Raw genomic sequence first — 25,865 nt, 5'->3', positions numbered from 1 at the left:
TGTAATCATCATGTATTTTGGTTGTAATCATCGTGTATTTTGGTTGTAAGCATCGTGTATTTTGGTTGTAATCATCATGTATTTTGGTTGTAATCATCGTGTATTTTGGTTGTAAGCATCGTGTATTTTGTTTGTAATCATCGTGTATTTTGGTTGTAATCATCATGTATTTTGGTTGTAAGCATCATGTATTTTGGTTGTAATCATCTTGTATTTTGGTTGTAATCATCGTGTATTTTGGTTGTAATCATCGTGTATTTTGGTTGTAATCATCATGTATTTTGGTTGTAATCATCGTGTATTTTGGTTGTAATCATCATGTATTTTGGTTGTAATCATCGTGTATTTTGGTTGTAATCATCATGTATTTTGGTTGTAATCATCGTGTATTTTGGTTGTAAGCATCGTGTATTTTGGTTGTAATCATCGTGTATTTTGGTTGTAAGCATCGGGTATTTTGGTTGTAGTCATAATGTATTTTGGTTGTAAGCATCGTGTATTTTGGTTGTAATCATGATATATTTTGTTTGTAATCATCATGTATTTTGGTTGTAATCATCATGTATTTTGGTTGTAATCATCGTGTATTTTGGTTGTAATCATCATGTATTTTGGTTGTAATCATCGTGTATTTTGGTTGTAATCATCATGTATTTTGGTTGTAATCATCGTGTATTTTGGTTGTAATCATCGTGTATTTTGGTTGTAAGCATCGGGTATTTTGGTTGTAGTCATAATGTATTTTGGTTGTAAGCATCGTGTATTTTGGTTGTAATCATGATATATTTTGTTTGTAATCATCATGTATTTTGGTTGTAATCATCATGTATTTTGGTTGTAAGCATCGTGTATTTTGGTTGTAATCATCGTGTATTTTGGCTATAGACATCGTACATTTTGGCTCTTTTAGTAACTTTTAGTAACTTTTCATGACAACTTTACTCTGTGTGCTTGTGCATGTGTGTGTAAGAGAGAGAGACGGGGGTGGGGGGGGGAAAGAGAGAGAAAGAACGGAGGTAGAAAGAGATTATGTTATTTGAGAAATGCAATAATAATAATAATAATAATAATAATAATAATAATAATGTCTTTATTTGTGTAGACTATCATAGTAACCATTTTAAGGTGCATATGTTAAAAATGTCATTGATTCTAAATGACAGTAAGTAAAAATGTACAGCTTAAAAATCCATTATCAAATGTACCAATATGAAAATGCATTAGTAATAAGATTAAGGCAACACTCATAAAAAGGCTATTGGATTCGTGGTTAAAAGACCGAGTTCCAAAACTGATTGGTAGAATTTGAAGGGTATGGACCATATTGGCACGAGATGAGAATTCCCCCATGGGAGAAAGTTTGCTTGAGGGGGGAAAATTCTATAGCGATTTGTCCGATATTTTACCGCTGCGAAAAACATACACTTGAAAGTGGGCGGTATTATACAGTATTTGTCTCATACGGTTGATCCAAATATACAACAACGCCCGAGAAGAGATAATCGCTAAGGCCGTTGGACGAGGTGAATATTATTATTCGGGTCATGATAAATCATAGTATTAACCAGAATCGAAACCCAGTCTATACCACATGAACACATGAAATGGTGCACAAGCCAACGGACAAACAGAATCCACATAAAGTCCGTCACGTGATGTGTAATACATAGCCAAGACTACATATGTGTTTTGTTTCGAATGGGTGGAAAGAACGAATTTGATATTTCGTAGGTATATGACGGGGCCGTTAGGCCGAGACTATGTTCCTGCGCCGTATCTAACGAGTTCCTTCCCTGACTACTAACAAAGCACTTACGTGGTTTTGTCTTTATTATATTCCCATTTTATGCATGAATTCCTTTCGATTCTTGGTGAATACTTCTAGAAAAATTATTTAGGCATTTGGCGTTCTATGAAAGATATTGTACAACGCTCTAAAAAATTCGCAATGTACGTAACCAGGGCTAGGCTTAGATATATACTGTATTTGCCTTATCGGCCTGTCTGCTTTGCACATATGGTTATTTACTCATTAGCTTTGAGCTTTTAAAACTATTGCATGGACATATCAATGAATTTAAACTACAGTCATAGGCAAGTGGATTTGTTTCTACCTTCTCAAATAGAACATAGGTTTTGGCCCAGTAAGGGACCTCTTTCTTACACCCTATTTACCGAACACACTCACTCACGAGCAACTGTCAGAGCAAATTCAAAGACTAGCAGTAATTAAGCACATCCAGTTTATACAGAAATCTCATTTACTCACATTACTTTCAAACTCTCTGTTTTTATACTTCCATTTAGTACTAAACGTTATTGGTGCATTCAACTTAAAGGTGGTAATTTAAGCATATATTTTAAAGATAACGATGATTCGGTCTGTTTCTAATATACGGACTAGATTTTTATTATTTATTTGGATATTTTAACAAAGCAAAACGGAACAGTTGCACTACTGGTTGCATTAAAGTCCCACTTTCAGTTCTCAATTTCGCTACTGATTTTGCAGTCAATTCCCACTTTTACATTTATCAATTGCGCTACTGATTTTGCAGTAAAGTCCCACATCCACAGTTATCATTTGCACTACTGATGTTGTAGAAGAGTCCCACTTTCACAGTAATCAATTACACTCTTGATGTAGAAGAGTCCCACTTTCATAGTTATGAATTGCACTACTGATGTTGTAGAAGAGTCCCACGTTCACAGTTATCAAATTACACTACTGATGTTGTAGAGTCCAACTTTCACAGCTATCAATTACATTACTGATGTTGTAGAGTCCCATTTTCACAGTTATCAATTACACTACTGATGGTACAGTAGAATTAGTCTTTCATATCAATTTTGCCACTCACTGTTAGTGTGGAACAGATACACGTTCTTATTTATCAATTGCACTGCTGATTGTGTAGTATCGTCTCTTCATACTTGAATAGTTATTAAGTGTACTAGTAACTGATTGTTCAGTACATTCATTGCTTAGAAGCATTCACAGAAGAATTGTTCAAAATAATTGTATGAGATAAAATTCACCGACGCAACAATAAAAATAATTGAAAATTGAAAACATAATAGACAATATTTTTGTATCCAACGTAAATTTGAACACATTTTTCAATGAGCAGATTATTAAACATTGTTATATGCATTAGTAAAATAAAGTCTTATTTTTTGGAGAATAAAGATACAAATCCGGGTCCTTTTGCACGACTAGTATTTTTCAATGTTCCTTCGTGAATAAAGATGTCTTGCATTTAACTATTTGTACAGTTATTTTCGCCTATTTTCGAAAATCTACATTTTTTGTCTCAAATAATGTCTAATTTTGATCGTAAGGAGTGACCCTGGCACTGGACATGGTTACTGTTAGAAACGCTAGATTCATCATTTGGCAAGAATACGTCGTCACCTTTAAGGGACATCTGTGTGGTCAGACGAAAATGTGTTGAGTTTGATGTTGATGATCGTGAAGAACGCACAGATGACCGACTTGACAGACTGCGCAGACGCTGGAATCCCTGCTTGACGTAGAAGAACGTGAAGAACCGAATAACTGTTCTCCTGAAATCTTTCATCATACAGCAGTACACCCAGAAATTAAAGTTAAAACTCAGCACCAAAAGGACCATGTATATAGCGGAAGCAAGACGAAGTGTCTCGTGAGGAAGGATTTCTCCAGTGATGTAATCGTTTACAATAAGAATAAGGTAAAGAATGCCATTTGAAAATTCGGGTATCAGGAAAGCTATTGCAATACTCACTACCATGATGTTGATCTGACGGTCACGTGACCAGCGCCTCTTCCCACTCTCTTTGTTGCAGTTAATGTTCTCCATATTCGTGGCCGATTTTCTCATCGTGTAAATCGTCATTGCCGTCATAACCGCCAGAAGCACACATGGGAATATGTGGATAAGAAGCAACGTTATCCACATGTAAGCGCAAGAGCCGGTACATGGTTTTTCTATGACCCAAGCACAGAGCGAAAGCATTGACCTTTTGTGCGTTTTCTCCTCCACCAGATGGAAAGAATGGATGCAAAGTGCCATAATATAGAATAAGGCAATGGCAGCTGCAGTTTTCTTGATGGTACACCAGGCTCTGGAGGAAAATGGATGACAAACACACATGTATCTCTGGAAGCCCAGAGCCAAGGTTTGCCAAATTGAGACTGTGTGGAACACGGGAAAGACGAACAGTCGTAACATAAATACCAAATGGCACGTGCGCAGGGTTAATAACTCCCTTTTCAATCCGTAGACATAGATAGAGCCTGGAACCGCTGAAAGGCCTGTCAAGGTGTCTGAAATAGCAATGCTCAAAAAGAAAATGGTAGTGGTTTTCTTGTTGCAATTCCTGAGGAAAATTCCAACCACGAAAAAGTTCATGAAAGTCATAAGAAAAATCAATGCGGGAAGCAAGTAGCCCAGGATTGGGACTTCAAAGGAGAATATCTTGTGGTAGTAGAAATCCGAAAGTCCATGATAGTTCGTATGTAAACCGTAGGAGAAGTTGAATTTTGTAAAGTTGGTATTATTGGTCATGGAAGAATTTCCACTATCCATATAATCGCGGTAGTCTGCATAAATATAATTATAATAATCCGCCATGATGAGCTGGTAATGTTTAAAAGGATTTTAAATGTAAAGAGATGGAAATAATAAGTCCGTTTCTAAAAGTAAAAACAGTGATAACAATTTTGTATTCTGAAGGATGTGAATAATTGCCAAATAATGAATGCAATTTAAGTTCTGTCCGTGAGTCACTCAATGCAGATGAGCTTCCAAAGTTTATAAAAGGTTGGATAACCACGAAAAGGTCTTTCAGCACGTTTGCAGCACTGTGGAAGGTTCAAGTATTACTTAGAAAGTTATGATTAACGACGTCAAGTTAAGTTCCTTTGAAACAACACAAAACAAATAATAAGGCAGATAGCTTCCAGTGAAGAATTTTAACCGTTCGCAACGTACGTGTTTTCTGGAACAAAAACTAAGAATTTACATCGTTCTTCTGTTAATGCTGATTGATCCCCATAGTGTCAATATGAATGCGCATACTCTTTTCATTTTAATTAAAACATCACATTTACTTGAATTCCATTGCAATTCAGCCTTCAAACATGGCGAAATCAATCATATTAAACCAGGTAACAACGTTTTTCATTTACTGTCCAGCAAATAACATTTTTCTGTTTCTCTTTCAAGCCATCTAGAAAAGAAAGTGTCTTTGCACTACTAATTAAAAGGGTTTCCACATTATCAAAATAATATTTCGGTCATTTGATCACCTTTGGAAGAATGACGATCACAATCAGCATCTAATAAATGTCTTTCTAAGTGAAGTATATTTCGTGTAATATATTGGAAACACGACTGCTAAAACGTTCAATTCGCTGGAATGGAGACGTTCTCAAATGAGCCGTGGTAAGAAGATTTTCTGTCTTAAATAATGACGCTTAAACAATGACAGGAAGCACTGAAAGAGTCACTTGAATTCGTTTTCCGATGAACTGATCACATTTTTGGTTCCTGTTAAGAGTAGCACAAGAAGACACTGTTATACTCCGCACTTACACATAAAACACTGGTGCAAAACGATCGAGCATGGATTGTAGAAACATTTTATGTCTGCGAAATGATTTAACGTAAATGTATACATTTAAACAGAGACTTCAAAAGTACAAAAATCTATTCAAGATATCGTCATATTTTCTTGAATTTCCTTGATGCTTTTCATGAACCTACCAATCTGTTATCTGGCCGGAGAAAAACAAGCGAACACGCATTCACGCACACACACACACACACACATACACGAACACATGCACACACATGCACAGGCCGTGCCCTAGAGCAAGGCGAACGAGGCGACCGCCTTAGGCCCCGATCTTTCAGGAAATCAACTCCACAAAGTATTTTGTTTGCTTGGCGCCCCGCTCATCGCTTGCTGCCTTGGGCCCCGCATACTGCCTTGTACACACACACACACACACACACACACACACACACACACCTCTGTAAGGGAAATAAAGCAATTACTGGTGTCCGGAGCTGCAAAAATAATTGTAAGCGTCATAATGTACAAAATGTAGCACAAATTTAAAGACAAAATAAAATAATTCAAAAGTGCGTATTGTTTCAAACTTTCATTCAAAATTAAATCTAAGCTAATAACACATAATATTTTATTCACACCAAATAAGTGATCATTAGCGATTCTGGTTGATAGACTGCAAAGTCGGGATCAACGAGTTTACAAATATATGCTGAAAAAGACGTGGACTTTAAGCTAAAGACATCAAAGTTATTTTCTGGTGTTCCGTATGCTATAGAGGTGGAATTAGGAGCAGAGTTCAATGTTTTCCGTAGTGCTGCAGCAAGCGTTTGTTGGAGAGGAAACGGCATTGTTACCCCCCCCCCTCCCCCGGTTTCAAAATTCTTTAGCTATCGTTTCAACGAACGAATGCTGGAGAAGAAGTGGAGTTTGAGCTAGAAAGTTCAAAAGTTTTCCCTTATCTTCAGATACAGGGATACTGGAAAAAAACGTGAAGTTTGAGAGTTTAATGTTTTTCCAGCGTAACGTTTGTTACAGCTCCAGGATTCACAGTCTTTCCCGAATGTTTCCGGAATGTTCCGGCAAACGTATGCTGGACAAGACCGAAAATTAGAGCCTAAGTGTTCAATATCATTTCCTAGTGCTCAGGCAGTAATCTTGTACATTATAGTTATTCGTATGGTTCAGTTATTGAGTAGATAAAAAAAAGAGAAATATAGAAACTAACTAAACTTACTAATCACTAAAAAGTTGCTCTTTTAGAATACTTATAACGTCATCGCTCAACCTGTGCCCCAGAGAATATCTTCAGTCCTATAACCTTGATCAGAGAGTGTAAGAGCGAGGTAAATGTGGATAATTGTTAGAAGCACGAGGTTCCAATTATTGCCCAGTCGCATATAAGGCCACACCACGGTGGCTACACTCATCCGTATACTTGTGTTCGATGGATAGAATCATTGTACGCTTCTCGGTATGGTTACCACGTTAAAAACCATGTCATGCAATCAATGACGAGATGATCTTCATGGCCAAGTACAGAGATAATCATGAGATGAGTTACAGCTCTGCAGGTCAGGGTAAGATGATTCAGGATATAGACTTTCCGATGGTTTAGACAATACCTAATACAATTGGCCTTAAGCTCCGAGTTTCGAACAGTTTTGACTAAACCAAGAACAAATGCCTTGGAGGTGTTCTGACAGACTTGATAATCCAGAAAAATTAAGAGCATGTTAGTGAAGGACTCACGGTACTAATTCAGTTTCCATAGTAAACCTATGCAAAAACATGATATTAAAATTCAATAACTTACAATTTTTAGTGCTCATGATCAAACCTGTACTTACCAGTATAGATGAAACCTGGATGTCAGCATCTTTGTTGAGGAAAGTATATGAACCGCGCCGTTTTCTGGACCTGCATGTGTTTGAAACATGTGCTTTCAATTCCGCACCAAAGAGTCAGGTGCTAATTTTAGTAATGAGTGTTCCAAACTCAGGACTGTTAAAGGACTGATATTCGATCAATAAAAAAATGTCTCTGTTGTTGTTCACTTACAACTAGGATAAGCTCTCAAAAGATTCTTTTACATAAAACATAACTTACATACATTATTAATCAATCCGCTATCGCTTAACCGGCTTGAAGCAGCTGTTCCGTTTTTTAGTGCCGTTTTCATGATATTTGTGCTTGTTGCCTGTTTTCATCTTCGTTATTGTGTTCATTATGTATTGGCTGTTAACCTCGTATGTGTTTCTTCATCTCCTTGTTTTGGAAACGAGAACAATTAGACTTTTTCTCAGATGTCTTGCTCCACTGATTTTGAACAAACCGTCATCTCGTGATACTCGCCAGTCAACCCGTTTATGTTACGATGGACCCTCATTAATTGCTTTAAATGATCACTCCTTGGCTCTCCACGCTACATTGTGCTCTAGACTAAACGAACTGGGACTACATTCATCATTACTTAAATGTAAACAGAAGCGAAAAAAGAAACGTTGTTTCAAAGCTGGCCGGCGTAGAACAGGAAGAAAAATCCCAGTTACCTCCCTTATTTAGGCTCAACAGTTTAAAAATAAATTAGACAGTTAATTTAGATAACCTAATTAAAATCCCTATTAATTCGTAAACCTTTGTGTCAACTATCCAGGAAATAACTCTACGCATTGCATTATTCAATGCCCAGTCAGTAGGACCACTAGAAAAGCGCACAGAAATAGTTAATTGAATCAACGACCAAAATGTTGACATATTTTTCCTGACAGAAACATGGCTAAAAACATCAAGCGATGAACCCAAGTGTGCGGATCTAACACACACTGGTTACTCCATCAATTCGTTCCCCCGTAATTCTCGCGGAGGTGGAATTGCTGTCATCACAAAGAACTACATGATAAAACGTCTTAACTACACCACAACATTCAATTTTGACCACACATCGTTTTGAACTAGTCCAAACCACACTCACACTGGAGCAAAGGTCAGTCATTTTTTCTGCCTATACCCCCTCCTCCTGGTAGAAAAAACAATTCTCTCTCTCTTTTTGGAGTAGTTTCCGAATCTCCTGGACTATGGAAATTCGATAGGTGGCAACCTGATTATTCTTGGAGATTTCAACTTTCACTTTGACTGTCCCGGAAACTCAAATACATCAAAACGCATAGATTCCATTAATGTTTTCAACCTCAGACAGTCAGTTAACCAACCCACCCATAAACATGGTCACATTTTAGACTGGATTCTTCATATACCTGATGATAACATTCTACGGTCCTCCCTGGTATCCCATGACCTTGCATCAGATCACCTCTGCATTATATGCCATCTTGACGTATCAGTCCCTAACCCTCCACCTTTATCTGCTACTAAGAGAAACCTCCGTATGATAAATATAACCAAACTAATGCACGACATCCAAGGTAACCTAACAACTTGCTTACCTCCTACCGCAGAACAACTCGATAACTGTCTGCGTTCATTGCTTGACAAACATGCCCCAGCAACCAAGTGCAGAGTATCAATTCAAAAGTGTTCTCCATGGTATAGCAGTTTTAGGGACCAGCATCGCACTGCTAAAGGAGACTGCCGTAAAGCTGAAAGGCTCTGGCTTTCCACCAGACTCACTATTCATAAGCAAATCTATGAAGTCGCTAAGAAGAATGTCACAAATATAGTCCATGCAGCGAAATCAGCCCACTACACTACTAAGATCATGGAAAGTTTCAGCTGCAAAGAGCTCTTCGAGATTACTAACAAGCTAATGTCAAGGAACAAATCAACACCACTTCCAACTACATTCTCCCCAGTCGTCCTTCCGGACATGTTTGCAAATTTCTTCTGTGACAAAGTACAAACCATCAGAGATAAGCTTGACACCACAATTTCAATTGACTCGTCGTCACCATACAGTTGGGATACAGAATTTGAGCGGCAATCATTAGCAGTATTTGAACGTGTCTCTATGGATTTTGCACGTACAATCCTGATGAAGAGTGCACCAAAGTCATGTGAACTTGATCCAATTCCAACATCACTGCTGCTTGAGTGCTTAGATCCAGTATTGCCTTCACTAAATGATGTTATTAATACCTCTCTCTCATCCGGGGAATTCCCATCATTTTTCAAAACTCCCATTGTAAAGCCTCTGCTGAAGAATTTTATGCACATGGGAGCTACACCGAGCGTTTTGGCTGCCTGCTTTATTGACACGTATTCGGTCTGGTCTTTCTTGGCAAGATTGTGCCAATAACGGCACGGGTAGCACCAAAATTTCCTCCATCGCTGACAAGGCTCTAACTGCAGTTTTCGCGCTGCGTCACGATATCCAGGTCACCGAGACGGTTATCGAGTTTAATACAGTTCAGGTGCTCTACGATGTAACGGCGAAGAGCCTCAAACACAAAACGATGGCCATACACCTGTGCCTTCTTTATTCCATTGCTGGAAACAAACAGCAGCCAGTATCCGGAGTTGGTGATAACGATGATAAACATTTTGTCCACGCATGACTTGTGTTGCCATTTTCGTTAGCTTAGTAATTACTGAAAACGGACTGAGCCCTCCAGTTGTCAATTACTATACTGTTATAGTTTGTGTAATTAAACGTATTGCTTTGTTAACACGCAACACGGCCTTGTCAATGACGCGGCGATAATTTTTCTGGCGGTGTAAAGAATGTCGCTGTAACGCCATCAGCTCAAACGGCACGTATTCCACGATGATTTATCCGAGTAAAACAGATCGATGTTTTCGGCGTACAGTAGCATTTCTGTTTCCGAACCCTTTTGAAGTACTTTTAACATCGCCGTAATCCACACGGTCGTCGTTCTCCCCGAAACACAGTATCAAACCAATGAGCATTTCTATAACGGCCAAAATCGCGACAGCGAATATGTTTGTCGTCACTTGGTTTAAAATCCACCGGTACATTTTCTAAAATCCGCGTCCAGCAGTAAACCCTGAGAAGCCAACGGAAAACAGTTAAAACCGATAACACCTGCGGGTAATAATCGGATAGAGTTCCTATATATCTCACAAACGATCACTTAAACACAATCAGTACAACTGTATTGCCGTCACGATGTAGCTATCAGGAGAATAGCGAAAACCAGGAATAACATCGTCAATGCAGATTTTGTTTGCTGCGATTTAACCGCCCTGTAGCTGTTCCGTGTAGAGTCGTAAGGTAGGTTCGAACAGAGATTCCCACAAGCACGGAAATATAATTGGGACCATTTTACAGCCTGGAGACGATAATCTTAGACACAATTGTATCGACATAGCCAAAAGAACAATAATCCATCACCGCGACCAGCTCAGACCTACTGATGGTCGTCTAAATTATATTTAAACACTCCGGCGACATTTGCTTAACGCAGTACCATGCAATAAACTTATCGAGCTGCTTCTGAAAATCCATAATGATTATTTTAAGGCTGCTTCTCCAATACAATAGACGTGAATGTGCACAACCAGGAATTGCTTGTCGAAGCTTTAGATAAGGTAAAATAACGTGCCTGTCTTTAGAAGCCACTGCGGAAAAGGCAATAGGCGTGGCACGCAGGCAAATCCTGATAACATGAGAGCAGCGGGAGGAGCTGTCGGAAAATGGAATCATTCACCTCACGTACGACTCACACCTCATCAGAAAACAATGTGATTTGTGCATGAGAACTGAATGCTTTCAGGAACTGTTAAAATTATTGCAATCCTAATGGTACCGGAGCCAGAGAAAACACCAGGTAACTCACCTAAGCCGTCGTCGAAAATCGTGAGGATCTCGAGGACGCTATCATCAACACGTGCCCTCCCTGTGGAATTAAAATTCATCAAGGTGGTAGGGATAGGGACAGACCTTGTTTTACTCACAGCTCAGTAGCAAAGATTTGCACAATAATGGAACGCTCTACGTCGTCTACGACAGAGGCCTCATCATGAAACACGGCATGACCTGCATGCCTCGCGAAGAGCTTATAAAACTCATACACATGTCATCATTGCAGTAGGAGGCTAGGGGAGGGGCATATGTGGGGTCGGGGCTAATTTGTTTTGCCACATGGAACCGCCAATAATCGGGGAGTGGGGTCAGAACAGAGACCATCTTTAAATGAACATGTATCGGAACGGCTTTTATTGACCTATTTTCTTGAACTGAAATGAACCTGTTTTCATAAATGTGCTCGCATCCTCCGTTACGCGTACTACTTAACGTAATACTAAGAGCCATAGATTTTCAGTGATTATATCATAATCTCTTAAACACTTGCTTTTATGGCAGATAAATCATTCGTATTTGTTTCGTGGTATTATGCGGGGGGTGGGCTATATTTATTTCACCTAAATACTAATTTTATTCAGATTTCATCACTACAGTCTTATTATATAAACACATGAATCCATGTCGTACTGATTATTTATTTTCTGCATCAATTTTCAGCTTCTATTTTAAATTTTGGTAAATGAATTATATTGCTGTGTCTTTTTCTCTCAGCTGATATTCAAAAATGTACGGCATTGCCACAGATTATGGATTATATGCTTCCTCGAGGCTTGCTCAATTTAAGGTACATATTTCTTATAGAATTTCATACTTTGCCTGCGTTGAGATATAACGCTCTCTATTAAAGAATTATGTGATTTCAGAATAGCTTGTACCAAAAGACCTTGTACCAACACACAATGTACCTACACACCGTGTACCTACCTAAAATCGTGTACCTACCTACGCACCGTGTAACTACTTACACACCGTGTACCTACCTACGCACAGCACACCTGCATAACATTTGCATGTGGTGGCTGTAATATACCTACGGTATCTTAACTTTGCATGATTTGTAATAAAGTCTGATATAATTATGTTCTTTCATGCAATATATGTTAACCTATGGGATAGTTTGCTAATTACACGATTATTATTATTATTATTATTATTATTATTGACAAGTAATACTTGTTATAATGGAAATATCAAATATGTTTTACCTGAGAGCTTTCAGATTGTTCCGTCGTTTTGTTATAGAGATAATATATTTTGGTTGTTTCTGTAAAGATTTATCAAAGTCACCAGCACGCTGCCATTTTTATAATGAAATGTTTACATCAGCAAGAATTGTGTTAAACTTTGTGTAGCACCATACTTTAGTGGTTTTTACCCGGAGACCATGATGTTTCCTGTCGTAAAGTTCACAATTTGCACAAAAAATTAAACTATCCTGTATATCAGTGACGATGATATTTCATGTCGTAAAGTACTCACTTTGGACAAAAATTAAACAATCATGTATATTAGTGACAATGATATTTCATGTCGTAAAGTACTCACTTTGGACAAAAATTAAACTATCCTGTATATCAGTGACGATGATATTTCATGTCGTAACGTACTCACTTTGGACAAAAATTAAACAATCCTGTATATCAGTGACGATCATATTTCATGTCGTAACGTACTCACTTTGGACAAAAATTAAACAATCATGTATATCAGTGACGATGATATTTCATGTCGTAACGTACTCACTTTGGACAAAAATTAAACTATCCTGTATATCAGTGACGATCATATTTCATGTCGTAACGTACTCACTTTGGACAAAAATTAAACAATCATGTATATCAGTGACGATGATATTTCATGTCGTAACTTACTCACTTTGGACAAAAATTAGGTTATCCTGTATATCAGTAACGATGATAATTCCTGTGGTAAAGTATACACTTCTGTACAACAGATCAATCACCCTATACATCGGGGAACATGATATGTCCTGTGGTAAAGTACACACTTTTGTACAAAAAATAAATCACCCTGTGTATCGGGCACCAAAAAAGGAATAATGTAAAAAATGTGCATCAGGGACCGCGATGTGTCCTGTCGTGCAAAAAAAAAATATGAATCATCTTGTGTATTCTTTTATTCCATCAATAAATAAAAACACACCAAATAAGCACATTGTGTGATTTGTAGAAAGCAGTTCATGGCTACATGCATGGATTGTTGCCCTTGTGCAACTCTTTTATGTTTGGTTAGGTTACAAGCACATTAAGGTCTCACTGGTTAGTTTATCTGGTGAATTTTCATCCAACAATGACTTACTGCAGAAAAATGAGAATACTTTTACACTGAAGATACAACAACAACAAAAAAAACCCCCCAAAACAAGCTAATGATTTTTGTAGAAAGCATGCTTGTGAGATTTTGACTGAGGAAACCAGGTTAATTCCTTACATAACTGGTGGCTTTTATACTGAACCAATACAGCCACCAACCCCTCTTTGGTACATTCATTTTTGACAGGAAAGAGCTATTTTGAATATTTTCCTCTCACAAGGCAGCTAAAAGAATCAGTATGTGCCTTATTCATGAATAAAGTTCACTATTACTATAACAAAGTAGCATATTTTTCATCACCCCTCAAACATCAAGATTTTTAGATATTTACCTCTGTAGTAGACATACGTAAATACGTAAGCCAAGTAGGCTTTTCATTTGCAGCCCAAGTTACGCATTTGATCTCCAATGCTAGTCTAACTGTGACAGGCAGTTACCAAACGAGCCAACCCATTTTCAAACCTAACTCAAAGTAAATCTAAACCACATTACAGATTTAGCTTCTGTGTGAATTTATAAATGCTAGGCTTATGATAATTAGCTTCGTGCCTTCTACCTGAAAAATTAGGGAGGTGTCAAAATACGAAACTGTCCAGAGATACCTAAGGTCTATAGGTTATTTTGATATCACTTGCGCATCACCAAGTTCGCACCAGCCGGTTTTGGCACAATGATCTCTTATAACCTACACACACACACACACACACACACACAGATATATATATATATATATATATATATATATATATATATATATATATATATATATATATATATATATATATATATATATATATATATATATATATATATATATATATATATTGTTGTTGTTGGCTACTGGCAAACTTTCTCACATACCCACACTGGCTGACTCCGAGACTCGAACCCACGTAGACAGAGGTGAGACGGCAGTGATCCGTAACGGAAAGCGCTTAGCAGCAGAGAGGGTGAACAGACCACTTAGGGGAATGGTCACCCTTGTGTTTTACCAAAAAAAATAGTGACCACTCATAGAGGTCAATTACCACGTCTACGATTATTGTTTGTCCCAAACAGAACCGTAGACGCCCCTCTCTGCTGCTATCAATATTGGGAATCATCATCTGAATCATGGGAATCTTCATCTGAATCATCTTCATCTGAATCTTCGGAATTTGTTCTATGTTTCAAGTAATATTCAAGTTCTGATGGTGGTTTTTCTATTTTTGGATTTATGTTCTTTCTGTGTTTATAATATATCATCAAACTTCTGTATTCCTCTTCTGCTGATATTAATTAAATTATTATGTTATAATAAAATGGTACATCCAGAATCTCATACTGCAAGAACAGCACGAGAACGATTAGAAACAATTAAAAAATTTCTTCCTGTCAGAGACTCATTTAGAAAAAACTTGCAAGCGCAGCAAGAAGCACAAGTTGAGTATGAAGAGGACACTAAAAAACTGTTTAAACCCGTCACTGCAGCTACTGAGAAAGCTGCGGCGGCTGCTGAAAAAACTATATGGGGAGATATTGCGGAGGAAGATGAGAGGAGGAAAAAGGGTATTTTTCCGGTATTAGAAAAAACAGCAAGAAGAACCAAACAGACAAAGAAGATTTTACGAGACCTTCCAACTGACATAGCCGCAGCTCAACCTCCACCTGTTGATGAGGAAATACTTGAAGGTATTGGAGAACTTCGTACTGAAGTCGCCGATGTGAGAAAAAAACTTGCATCTAAATCCAAACCAGCAGGAGAAAACGTAGAATTAATTGCAAAATTTAACGAAGGAGTTGTTGAGGAAATTAGAAAAACTGAAAGAGAGAGATTACCTGAAGCAATATTAAATAGTATATCTAATAAATCTAGTATTTTAAAACCCCGTTTTGAAAAAACAAATGATGATAATTTCATTAAATGGATATATCGCGTATATTACGACAAAAAACAAGCTAGAGGTCCAGAATTTGAAAGACTTAAAGAAGAAGTAAAAAGACTTTATAGAGAGAGATGGGAACAACCAAAACAAGGAGAGTCCTTCCAGTATCAGCTTCCTCCACCTCTGCAACAAATAGAACAACAACAACAATCTTCTTCGCCACAGCAAAGGTTGAAGTCGGAAATTAAAAAGGCTAAAGAGTCACTTAAATCACCCTCCTCGAAGAAAATTCCTTCACCTTTACATAAAATTTCTGCACCGAAAATGACATTTACACCGACAGGTTCACCACATGGATTTCGAGAAGGTTCACCCCCGGCCACCACTGAAGTACTTACTCCGGTAATGCAACCACTAGTATTTAAAACACCTCAAGATGAACCTAAAACAGGATCTGGTTTATGTCCTGATAATATCATCAATGATGTGTCACGGTTAGAAGTTCTCATAGGAGGAAAACGTGCCGGAAATAATTCACCAGAAATAATTAATGAAGCAGCTGATATTTGTCGGCGACTATTTCAAGGTGGTATCATGGATATTGGCGCTTACCGAGAACTTATTGATGAGCTCGTTGATGACTAGTTGTTAGATAAATGGTAAATAAAATAAGATGATTGTGCATGATAATCATCGTAAACCCACACAGGTTAGAGCGGTAAACTCACGATTACCAATCTATGAAGCAATTTACGGAAATGGACTTGGTGATGTCATCCGAGGATTATTCACGAGGATAGCTCCAAAAGTAGCACCTGTTGCAAAACAATTATCGATGAAGGCTATTGATATTGTTCGTGATAAAACTCCTGGTGCAATTGTCAATGTTGCTGGTAAGGCGTTCTCGGCGATCAAAGAAAGATTATCACGATTATTGCGACGAAAACAACAACCACCGGTGAAACTGGCAAGTACTGAGGTGATGCCCTCAGACGTAAGTAAAATAATAAATCAGGCTGCAAATCAAAAACTAGCGGCGATATCTGAAGAAGCAGAAAAAAATATAACAGCAAATTTAATAGCAGGAAGTGGTCTTCGTCGACGATGATCATCATTTGGAAAAATGGTAACTATAATAAAATGTTCAGGCGCGAATCAGACCCAGCATTTGATATGGAGGCACCTGTCCTTAAGTACGAGTCAGTACGTGATTATCAATTTTATTCTTATGACGCAAGACTACCAAATCAGCGGGGGAGAATCGAATTACAGGTTCATGATACAAGTAGATATTTCTTGCCCGCTGAGGCGTTTATTGAAGTAGAAGGTAGACTTGTAACGAATGTTGTAGCTAATACGCCATATGCTGCTAATTTACGTGCTGGTTTTGTCAACAACGGGATTATGGCGTTGTTTGATAGCGCCACATACATGATTGATGGAAAAAATATTGAATCAGTTCAGAAGGATGTTGATGTTGCTACAACAATAATTGGTCTGGCGAGATATTCTGACGACTTTACAAGATCAGCTGGTCCAACAATGATGTTTGCTAAGGATATTACTGACAACGCTGATCATGTTCAGTATACTAAAATACGAACAGCAGTAGGTACTGCATCTGATCCACAACCAGTTGATTTTGAACACGCAGACAGACCAGGTGCTGCTTTTGATATTGTAGGAAGCGTTAATACGACTTACAACCTGGGATTTGCAACACGCCGATCAGCGCTGTCAGGAAATGATAGAAATTTTTCGTGTGCAATTCCATTATCACACATCTTTGGATTTTGCAGAAATGTTAGAAAAGTCATCTTTGGAGCTAAACACACAATTGTGCTCGTAAGAAAAAGTGATGATAATGATGCAATCTGGCGAGGTGCTGGTGTTGCCGAGGGTAAAGTAAATATATCAAAACTTTCATTGTGGATGCCAGTAATAACTCCATCTATTACTGAGGAACAAAAATTACTATCTTTTATGGATCAAGGCGGTAAATCATTGCTATCATGGTTAACAGTAACCACAGATGCTGCTCAAAGCAATATTAATGGTTTATTTACATGGCATATAGCATCACAACAGGGTGTTTCTGCACCACGACATATTTTTATTGCACTACAAAATATTAACCGGACGAATAATCAAGAACGTTCACATATGATATTTGACAACCTTGGAGTTAGTGAAGTTTCTTTACGGATAAATGGACATCAAGAACCATCCGAGGATATACAACTAAATTTTGATCAAAATCATGTAGCGCGCGCATATCATCGTTTAATGTCATTCATGGGACGTGATCAAAATATAGATACCGGGTTGCAAATATCACAACTAGATTTTACAGGTCTATATCCGATTTATTATTTTTCACTAGAACATCTTGATTTATCCAAACAATCTGTTGTTGATGTACACTTTCGAGCTCGTGTTACTGCCCCTCCTCCTGATATACCCGGTCCACCAATTGTTCTCGGCTTCTACAAAGCGATCGCGGTCATACTTAGCGACAAGGCCATGTTACTTGAAGGTGGCAGTGGTCGAATGAGGGTCGTTGATGCACCGGTGGAAAATCTTTAATCGTGTTATTTAGAAAAATATATTTTATATAAAAATGTCGTATAGTCATGTTAATGTTACTCTGACCCCGGGTCAGGTAAAAAAGCTTCAATCAAAAACCGCCAACAAATGCGGAACTAAAATATCACTAAAACGAGATCATATTAGTGGTGGTCCAAACAAATTATCGCTGACAAATAATCAGATTAAACATTTCAATAAAGCCCTAGAATCAAAAACTGGAGTTCAATTCCATCTCTCCCCGAGCGCCATCAAAGACATGGTTAAAACGGGTGGTATATTCCCACTATTTGCGGCCATTCCGGCATTACTAGCTGCGGCTGCTCCAGCCATAGCAAAAGCGGCCGCGTTAGGTGCTGTTGGAACAGCCGCTGAAATGGCACTAAAGAAAGCAACAGGGCAGGGATACAAAAAAAAGGGACGCGGTCTAAGATTACCGGGATCTCGTTGGGGGAGAGGCCTAAGGCTTCCAGGGTCATTTCGTTAAACGTTCCATCATCAAATTTTGATTTACTTGATGCTGCTAAAAAATTAAAAATATCCGCCTTTAGAGGTGTTTTTATGCGAGATCAATTACCGAAACAACCAAACAAACTTGAAACAGGTATTATTAATCTTGACAAACGTTCCGGACCTGGTACTCATTGGGTATCATACGCGGTTGATCCGCGTGGAATTGTTTATTTTGATTCGTACGGGTTAGCTCCACCTGTTGAATTTATCAAGTATGTCGCACCACTCCACGCAACAACCAGAGGTTCCAAAGTTTGGTATTCAACGCTACCAACACAAACAATGACAGATCCGCCAATATGCGGCCGTGAAGTAATTAATGTACTCGACGCTATATCAAAATCATCCAGGCCACCACATAAAGTCGTGCACGATTATACAAGCAACCGATTTGTTGCGCGTAAAGCATTTTAAACAACGGATCTTATTATAATGGTTGACATTTACGGAAGATCTTCTACTAGTAAGAAAATAAAATCCGACGTTGATCTGTCAAAGTATGCGACTAAAGATGACCTCGCTGATATTATGAACCTTGCTGGAGTTGATCCAGATGAGGTTGTTATTTTTCAAGATCGATATGGTAAACTAAAAACCAGCAATATCAAATGGAATGATATAGTCCGGCGAGTACTTGGTGCAGTTACGGATAATATTCCCGTGTTTACTGAGAGCGGCAAAATCAGAGATTCAAGTATGTCACTTAAAACCATCAGAGATGAAATTGCAAAAAGTGTTGCTAATCGTATGAAAAACACCGGTGACACAATGATGGGTGAACTCAGCATGAACGGAAATAAAATAGTAGTTTTAGCGGATCCAACATCTGACGAAGATGCAGCAACAAAAAAATACGTCGACACCGTAGACGGTAAATTATCCACGTTACGGGCCGAATATGATGTTCACGTAACCGGTTTTTTAAGGCATCGAAGAAATTTTCAAAGGACCGATGATGCCATGAGTAAGTTCTTTGGAACTCCTTCCGTCATCAACATGAAACTTTCTGATATCAAAACTGACCTAGACACGATCAAACAAACACAGCAAGACGTCGTAGCAGGAATTCCTGAGATTGTCAGTAAAACCAATTTGATTAAAATTCCAGCTGCAATAACTCCCGGGCATATCACAAACATCGTATGCACGGTATCATCGGGATTTGCAACATGGTCGCAGCAAAATAATACTATCAAATATACCGCAACAGTCACTGGCGTGTACAGGCTGTCTGTGTTTTCCGCCGCTAAGTTTGAAATATTTACAACGTTTCCATGGCGTCATTCCACAGACAGGTTTTCCGGGGTTGTATCTGTTGTATTAAATAGCGGAACCGAAGAAATATTTATTCTGGAAGCAGATGATAAGAAATTAACCGCAACATCCTTCTGGTGGTGTTTGGAATTTGTAGCTGAAACACCTCAATTGGTTACGGCATAAAAATATATATGGACGGTGCGCAATACAGATACAATCAAGCGCGTGAATGGCAGGCTGCGCTAAAAGATCAAGTTGATCAATATACAGTAAAAGTAAAAAAATATCGACGACGATTGGTTATCGTTGATGTGATTGTTTATTCAGTATCCGCTGTTGTTGCTGGAACCGGTGTAATATTATCAGCGTTAACAACGATGGCACCAGTAGTTGTAACTATCTGTATTTCGGCAGCAACAACTATTGCAGGTGTGCTTGGCATCATCACAAAAAAAATATGTACTTGTACGAACGAAAAGTTATCCGATTACAAAATAAAATTACATACAGTGACGGTAGCATACTCGAAATTGTCCTCGTTGTTATCAGCGAGTCTCAGTGATGGAATTATATCTGATTTCGAGTTTTCAATGATGACTAAAATATACGATGAAGGTATTAAAGATACAAGTATCAATAATGACAGAATTACTCCAGCAGATCGTGACCAACACAACTCCGCCAAAGATAACGATGATCTCGGTAAGTTCAACTAATCCTGAATTTAGTGTTAATTTTCCTACTGCAATTCCAGTAAAAGAAATAGCACTTGCACAATTACGAGTATATTACAGCTGGCCAAATATCAGATCAAAATCATTTAATGGTACACCAGCAAATAATTCGCTTGTATTTACTAACAACAACAAACCCGATGGAACACCTGACTGGGTTGTTGTTGGAATACCAACCGGCAGTTACCAGATTGAAGAAATCGGTGAGGAATTTGCGCGTAGAATAAAATCAATAACGGGAAAGGAATCAAAAATATCAATAAACGTTCACGAGCCGACGTTGTCCTCGACGGTTGAAATAAACTCGCCTGATTATGCCGTTGATATTTATCAATCTTCAATCAGATCCGTGCTAGGATGGCCTGAAATATCACCACCGATAACACCGATACCACCAGAACCGAAAAAGTCTGATTATGTCACGGATAGACAATCATATCATGAAATTAATCCATCATACGGGGAACACCTACGTATTATAAAAAACTCATCAATGCTTCACAATTTTGTCTTCTTCAGTGGAATTGAGGCATGGTTTTTTTATAATCCGGGAGAAACAGGACCTCATTGGGGTTTTCATCGAGAAACGATTATTAGATATTTTCAGGAAATCAATCAAGAGTGTAAAAAACAACTAGATCAACTGAATCAATATTTTAACGAATATATTTTTGACATATCAGCGTTATCGCGTGAAAAAATCATCACGCGTGTGGAAATATTAAATCAGCTTATATCAGATATGGAATATATTAATAACCGAATAGTTCAGGAGATGCTTATTATTTTAGAATCACCTGAAAATTCTGATGCATATAAATGGTTAGAAAAATATAAATTAACAGAAGCCGATGTACCAAATTATAAATTTCCCGGGTATAGTGTAACCGAGTTAAGAAAATCTATCAATGATGTCATCGACGAGTTTTTTCCTAAAATACTCGATGCATGGAGAAAATTAATTCCACCTCCAACTGTTCTTAGACATGATAATGATCCACATGGCGGAGGAAGACACGTATCCCCGCGAATCGTTAATATAACACCGACGGTCGCGGTCAATCTGGTTTGTGACGTAATCGATGGCAGCTATCAAATAGATCTCGGAAGATCAAATCAGGCTCAACAAGGATACATCCTGTACACGTTCACACCACAAGTTCCCCCTGGAAATTTAATCGTGCAAGAACCAACTAATCCCGTGTATTTGCGGTGTCACAATAATATGTTAACACGAATCAATTTTAAACTCACAGACCACCTTAATCGCTTGATTGACATACGTGAAGAAGAGCTTATAATAAATCTGTATGTAAAGTCGTAAAGACTTTTGTCGTAAAGACTTCCGTCGTAAGACTTTATCGTAGATCTTTATGTGGAGGGTTTTTACACACGAGGATTTCTTAACAGTTAGAAGAACATTTGTAACGGAGATCAGAATCAAATTCAATCAACTTAAAAAAATATTTTATTATTACTGGCACAAATTTGTGTTTGGTACAAATTAATCGGCCTAGGCAACTAAAAAAGCTAGTCGATGAAAGTAAAATTAAAATTTCTATCACAAAAAAAAAATAATATTTATTAATTTTCCTGATTTTACAAATTACTTGATTTTGACTACCAACTACCCCCTCAGAAACATAAAAATGCATGAACTACTTGATTTTGACTACCAACTACCCCGTCAGAAACATAAAAATGCACAAACTACTTGATTTTGACTACCAACTACCCCGTCAAAATCAAGAAAGTTCTAACCTTGTCAAATTGTTCCTAACAAATTTTATTTATTATAAATTAATTTTATTTATTAATAATATTATTTTTACTGAGATTTTTATTTTTTTTTTACTAAAATACAACGAAATTGCTCAATTTTCCTGATTTTGACTACCAACTACCCCGTCAGAAATCAAGTAATTTGTGCATTTTTCTTTGATTTTGACTACCAACTACCCCGTCAGAATCAAGTAATTTGTGCATTTTTCTTGATTTTAGTAAAAAAAAATAAATCCTCAGTAAAAATAAAATTTATAATAAATAAAATTTATAATAAATAAAATTTATAATAAATAAAATTTATTAGGAACAATTTGACAAGGTTAGAACTTTCTTGATTTTGACTACCAATACATGTGGTCAGCGTTGACTTGGACCCCAGTTACCAAAACTTTCATTTTCATTATCATCAGTAACGAGGTTACCTTGGATCGTTTCACCAACGAAGTTACCTTGGATCGTTTCACCAACGAAGTTACCTTGGATCGTTTCATCAGTAACGAGGTTACCTTGGATCGTTTCACGATCTGACATTATTTTTCTTAATTGTCTTATGCGAGTACTAATCGTTTTCTTTGCCTCATACTCGTGGGATAATAACGACTTAATTCTTTCTACGGCGGTAGAAAGAGGAACGAACTCCTTCACATGATCATCTTCTACGGTAGCTAGCGACTGAAACATTGCCGATTGAATCCGTTTCATGAGCCTGTATTCAGATGATAGTGTGTGTGTCCCCATGGTTTTACGTTCTTGTAAAATCTCAAAGTCAGAAACTATTTTTTCAGGATTAAGTTCATCAGATATATTAATTCCATCTTTTTTCAATTTTTTAATAGCGACAATTACATCATTGATATTTTCATGGTTCATTATATAATATATATAAATCTTTAAAATAAAAAAAAAATATCCCAGACCCCCTTCGAGTTCGTCGGGATGTTTCTGGGACAGCACAAACATATAACTTAATTAAGGTACGCTCAGCAAAATCACACCCATAATAATTAATCCAGTGGGTGATACGAAAAATAGGTATCAACAACCAGTCAATATTGTGGTTGTGAATTTGCTGAGCGGAGGGGTTCTTGCGGTTCCCCCCACTATTATAAAAATCGCAATTATGCGCACCACCGACAAATTGTCAGCCATGGGGATTCGATCCTGGACCGCGAGCGCCACAGTCCAATACCATACTGATCGAGCTATCAAACCTTGTTACGAACATATGTTTCGGAAGTTAATATATAGCTAAGGAACCAATATTTACACTAAACAGCGGTTTCTGAATCATAACAGTTTCTGGATTTATAACAGTTTCTGTATTTGTAGCGGTTTCTGTATTTATAACAGTTTCTGCATTTATAACAGTTTCTGTATTTGTAGCGGTTTCTGTATTTATAACAGTTTCTGCATTTATAACAGTTTCTGAATAATAGTTTCTGAATAATAGTTTCTGTATTTATAACAGTTTCTGTATTTGTAGCTGGTTTCTGTATTTAACAGTTTCTGTATTTGTAGCGGTTTCTGGATAATAACAGTTTCTGCATTTATAACGGTTTCTGTATTTAACAGTTTCTGTATTTGTAGCGGTTTCTGGATAATAACAGTTTCTGTATTTGTAGCAGACCGAAAATCAATAATATAGTGGCATTAATGCACCAGTCAAGGAACTTTCCAGAATTGTAAGTTCAGTGAACACACAACTGCAGGTCAATTACAATGAGTAACGATTTCTGTTTCACACACAGCTTCCTACGGATCAATAATATTATCATGTGTTGTATGATGGGAAAATATTTAAAAACCATAAATAATACTTATGAGTCTGTTCGTTCGGCACTATACGATGTAATTAGTTAAACTGACTAATTACAATCATAAAAAACCAACCATCTACGAAGAAAACTATATATTACAAAGTAATCTCCCCTTAAATCAAAAATTCAGTAGTGTATGGAGGACCTCTGTGACATAAATTAAAAAAAATTAATTCAATGTGGTGATGATAGTTAATAATGTGGTGATGATAGTTAATAATGTGGTGATGATAGTTAATAATGTGGTGATGATAGTTATTGATACTGAAATGTGATTTTCTGTTTATATTTTTTCGAGAGAGCTGTTTTATATATATTTTCTGCCACTCTTTGTACTGATTGCGGGTGAATATCAAAATATGTCGCAGCCGCGTTCATAGACTGAAACATAATTACTTTACCGGTTTCTATGTTTGTAGAAATTACCACCCTCTTTCCGATTGTCTTACATCTTCCTGTATTTCCACGTGTATTATTCTCGCTGTAAGAGATAGCTTGTAAATTGGATAAATTATTGTTTTGAGTGTCCCCGTCAATATGATCAATAACAAGACCATCATTGATCAACCCCCTGTGACACTCGTAGATGAAACGATGACAATGATATCTTTTCTTTCCAACTGTGAACCTTAGATAGCCAGTATTAGAAACAACGCCAACTGGTCTCTTCAACCTGCAATTTCTGATGATACCATTAATATTTGATTCATAGTTTGTTATGACAGGATGTGGGACAAATATATTTTGCTCCATTATAATAATATTATATGTTTAAATCATTGTTTGTCTGAAATCTTGATATATAATCCTCCACGGATTTTATAGCGTTTTCACCGCTATTATTTTTTTTGTCATAATATCTTTTAAGTTCTCTGAACCGTTTCCCGCCACATTTTCCACATAATTTTGTCTTTCCTCGCACTCCAATACCACACCGTAGACATGGTATTGGTCCTAGACTTCCTCATCGTATGTTTTGTGAGTGCATCCAACAATATTCCTTTCTACAGGATTTGTTGCATCGATTTACTGAGCCGATCATCAACCATCTACATTGGGACATTGTATATATATATATATAATTTTCTTTATTTAAATATTTGTTTTAGTTATATGAACGAGTTTGAAAGATTATCCCAAACTAGGCCTGTTAAGTATAAATTCAACCTTGACAGATTATCTCAATTGCCAGTACGAGATCTGGTTGATCCGAAAAATAAAAGTTTGATCTCGAAAATTCATGACGCTAAGAAAGAATTTTACACGGATGGTGCATCTCATACATGGTCAACGTTCAAGATTATACGCGCTGACTCCGTCAAGGACGCTGTCACGGACGCTACAATGAATGACAAGCGAGCGGCAACTATCATTAACTACATCGCTGAATACGAGGGCAATCAAAAATATTTATTCAGAGTAAAATTTATTGTATTAACAGAAACAGATAGTTGGATTATCCGTGACAAATATGATCCTGTCCTTGGCAATAATAAAACTATCATATTAAGTAAAAATTCCAGACCGGGTCTATTGACTGGTATTGATAAACCGTATTATGAACGAGCATATCCTGTAACAGCGGTTATTTATGGAATTTATGAGATAAATAAAAAACCTAACGTTGATA

General features: G+C 37.3%; 1 protein-coding gene across 1 annotated transcript; it reads right to left on the bottom strand.

Moving 5' to 3' along the window:
• Positions 1–1,073: 1,073 nt before the first annotated feature.
• Positions 1,074–5,439, bottom strand: LOC149771332 (sex peptide receptor-like). Its single transcript, XM_089948631.1, has one exon. The coding sequence runs from the start codon at positions 4,614–4,616 to the stop codon at positions 3,315–3,317; it is 1,302 nt and encodes a 433-aa protein (XP_089804757.1). The 5' UTR covers positions 4,617–5,439; the 3' UTR covers positions 1,074–3,314.
• Positions 5,440–25,865: the final 20,426 nt, after the last annotated feature.

This window comes from Sinohyriopsis cumingii, unplaced genomic scaffold (genome assembly GCF_028554795.1).
Source record: "Sinohyriopsis cumingii isolate HCF-2022 unplaced genomic scaffold, ASM2855479v2 utg001947l, whole genome shotgun sequence".
NCBI classification, from domain to species: domain Eukaryota; kingdom Metazoa; phylum Mollusca; class Bivalvia; order Unionida; family Unionidae; genus Sinohyriopsis; species Sinohyriopsis cumingii.
Note: the sequence above shows the minus strand (reverse complement) of the source record. Positions and strands in the feature narration are given on the sequence as shown.

Bases quoted from the DNA above. Each gene is read 5' to 3' on its own strand.
- LOC149771332 (XM_089948631.1), bottom strand. From the start codon at position 4,616: ATGGCGGATTATTATAATTATATTTATGCAGACTACCGCGATTATATG.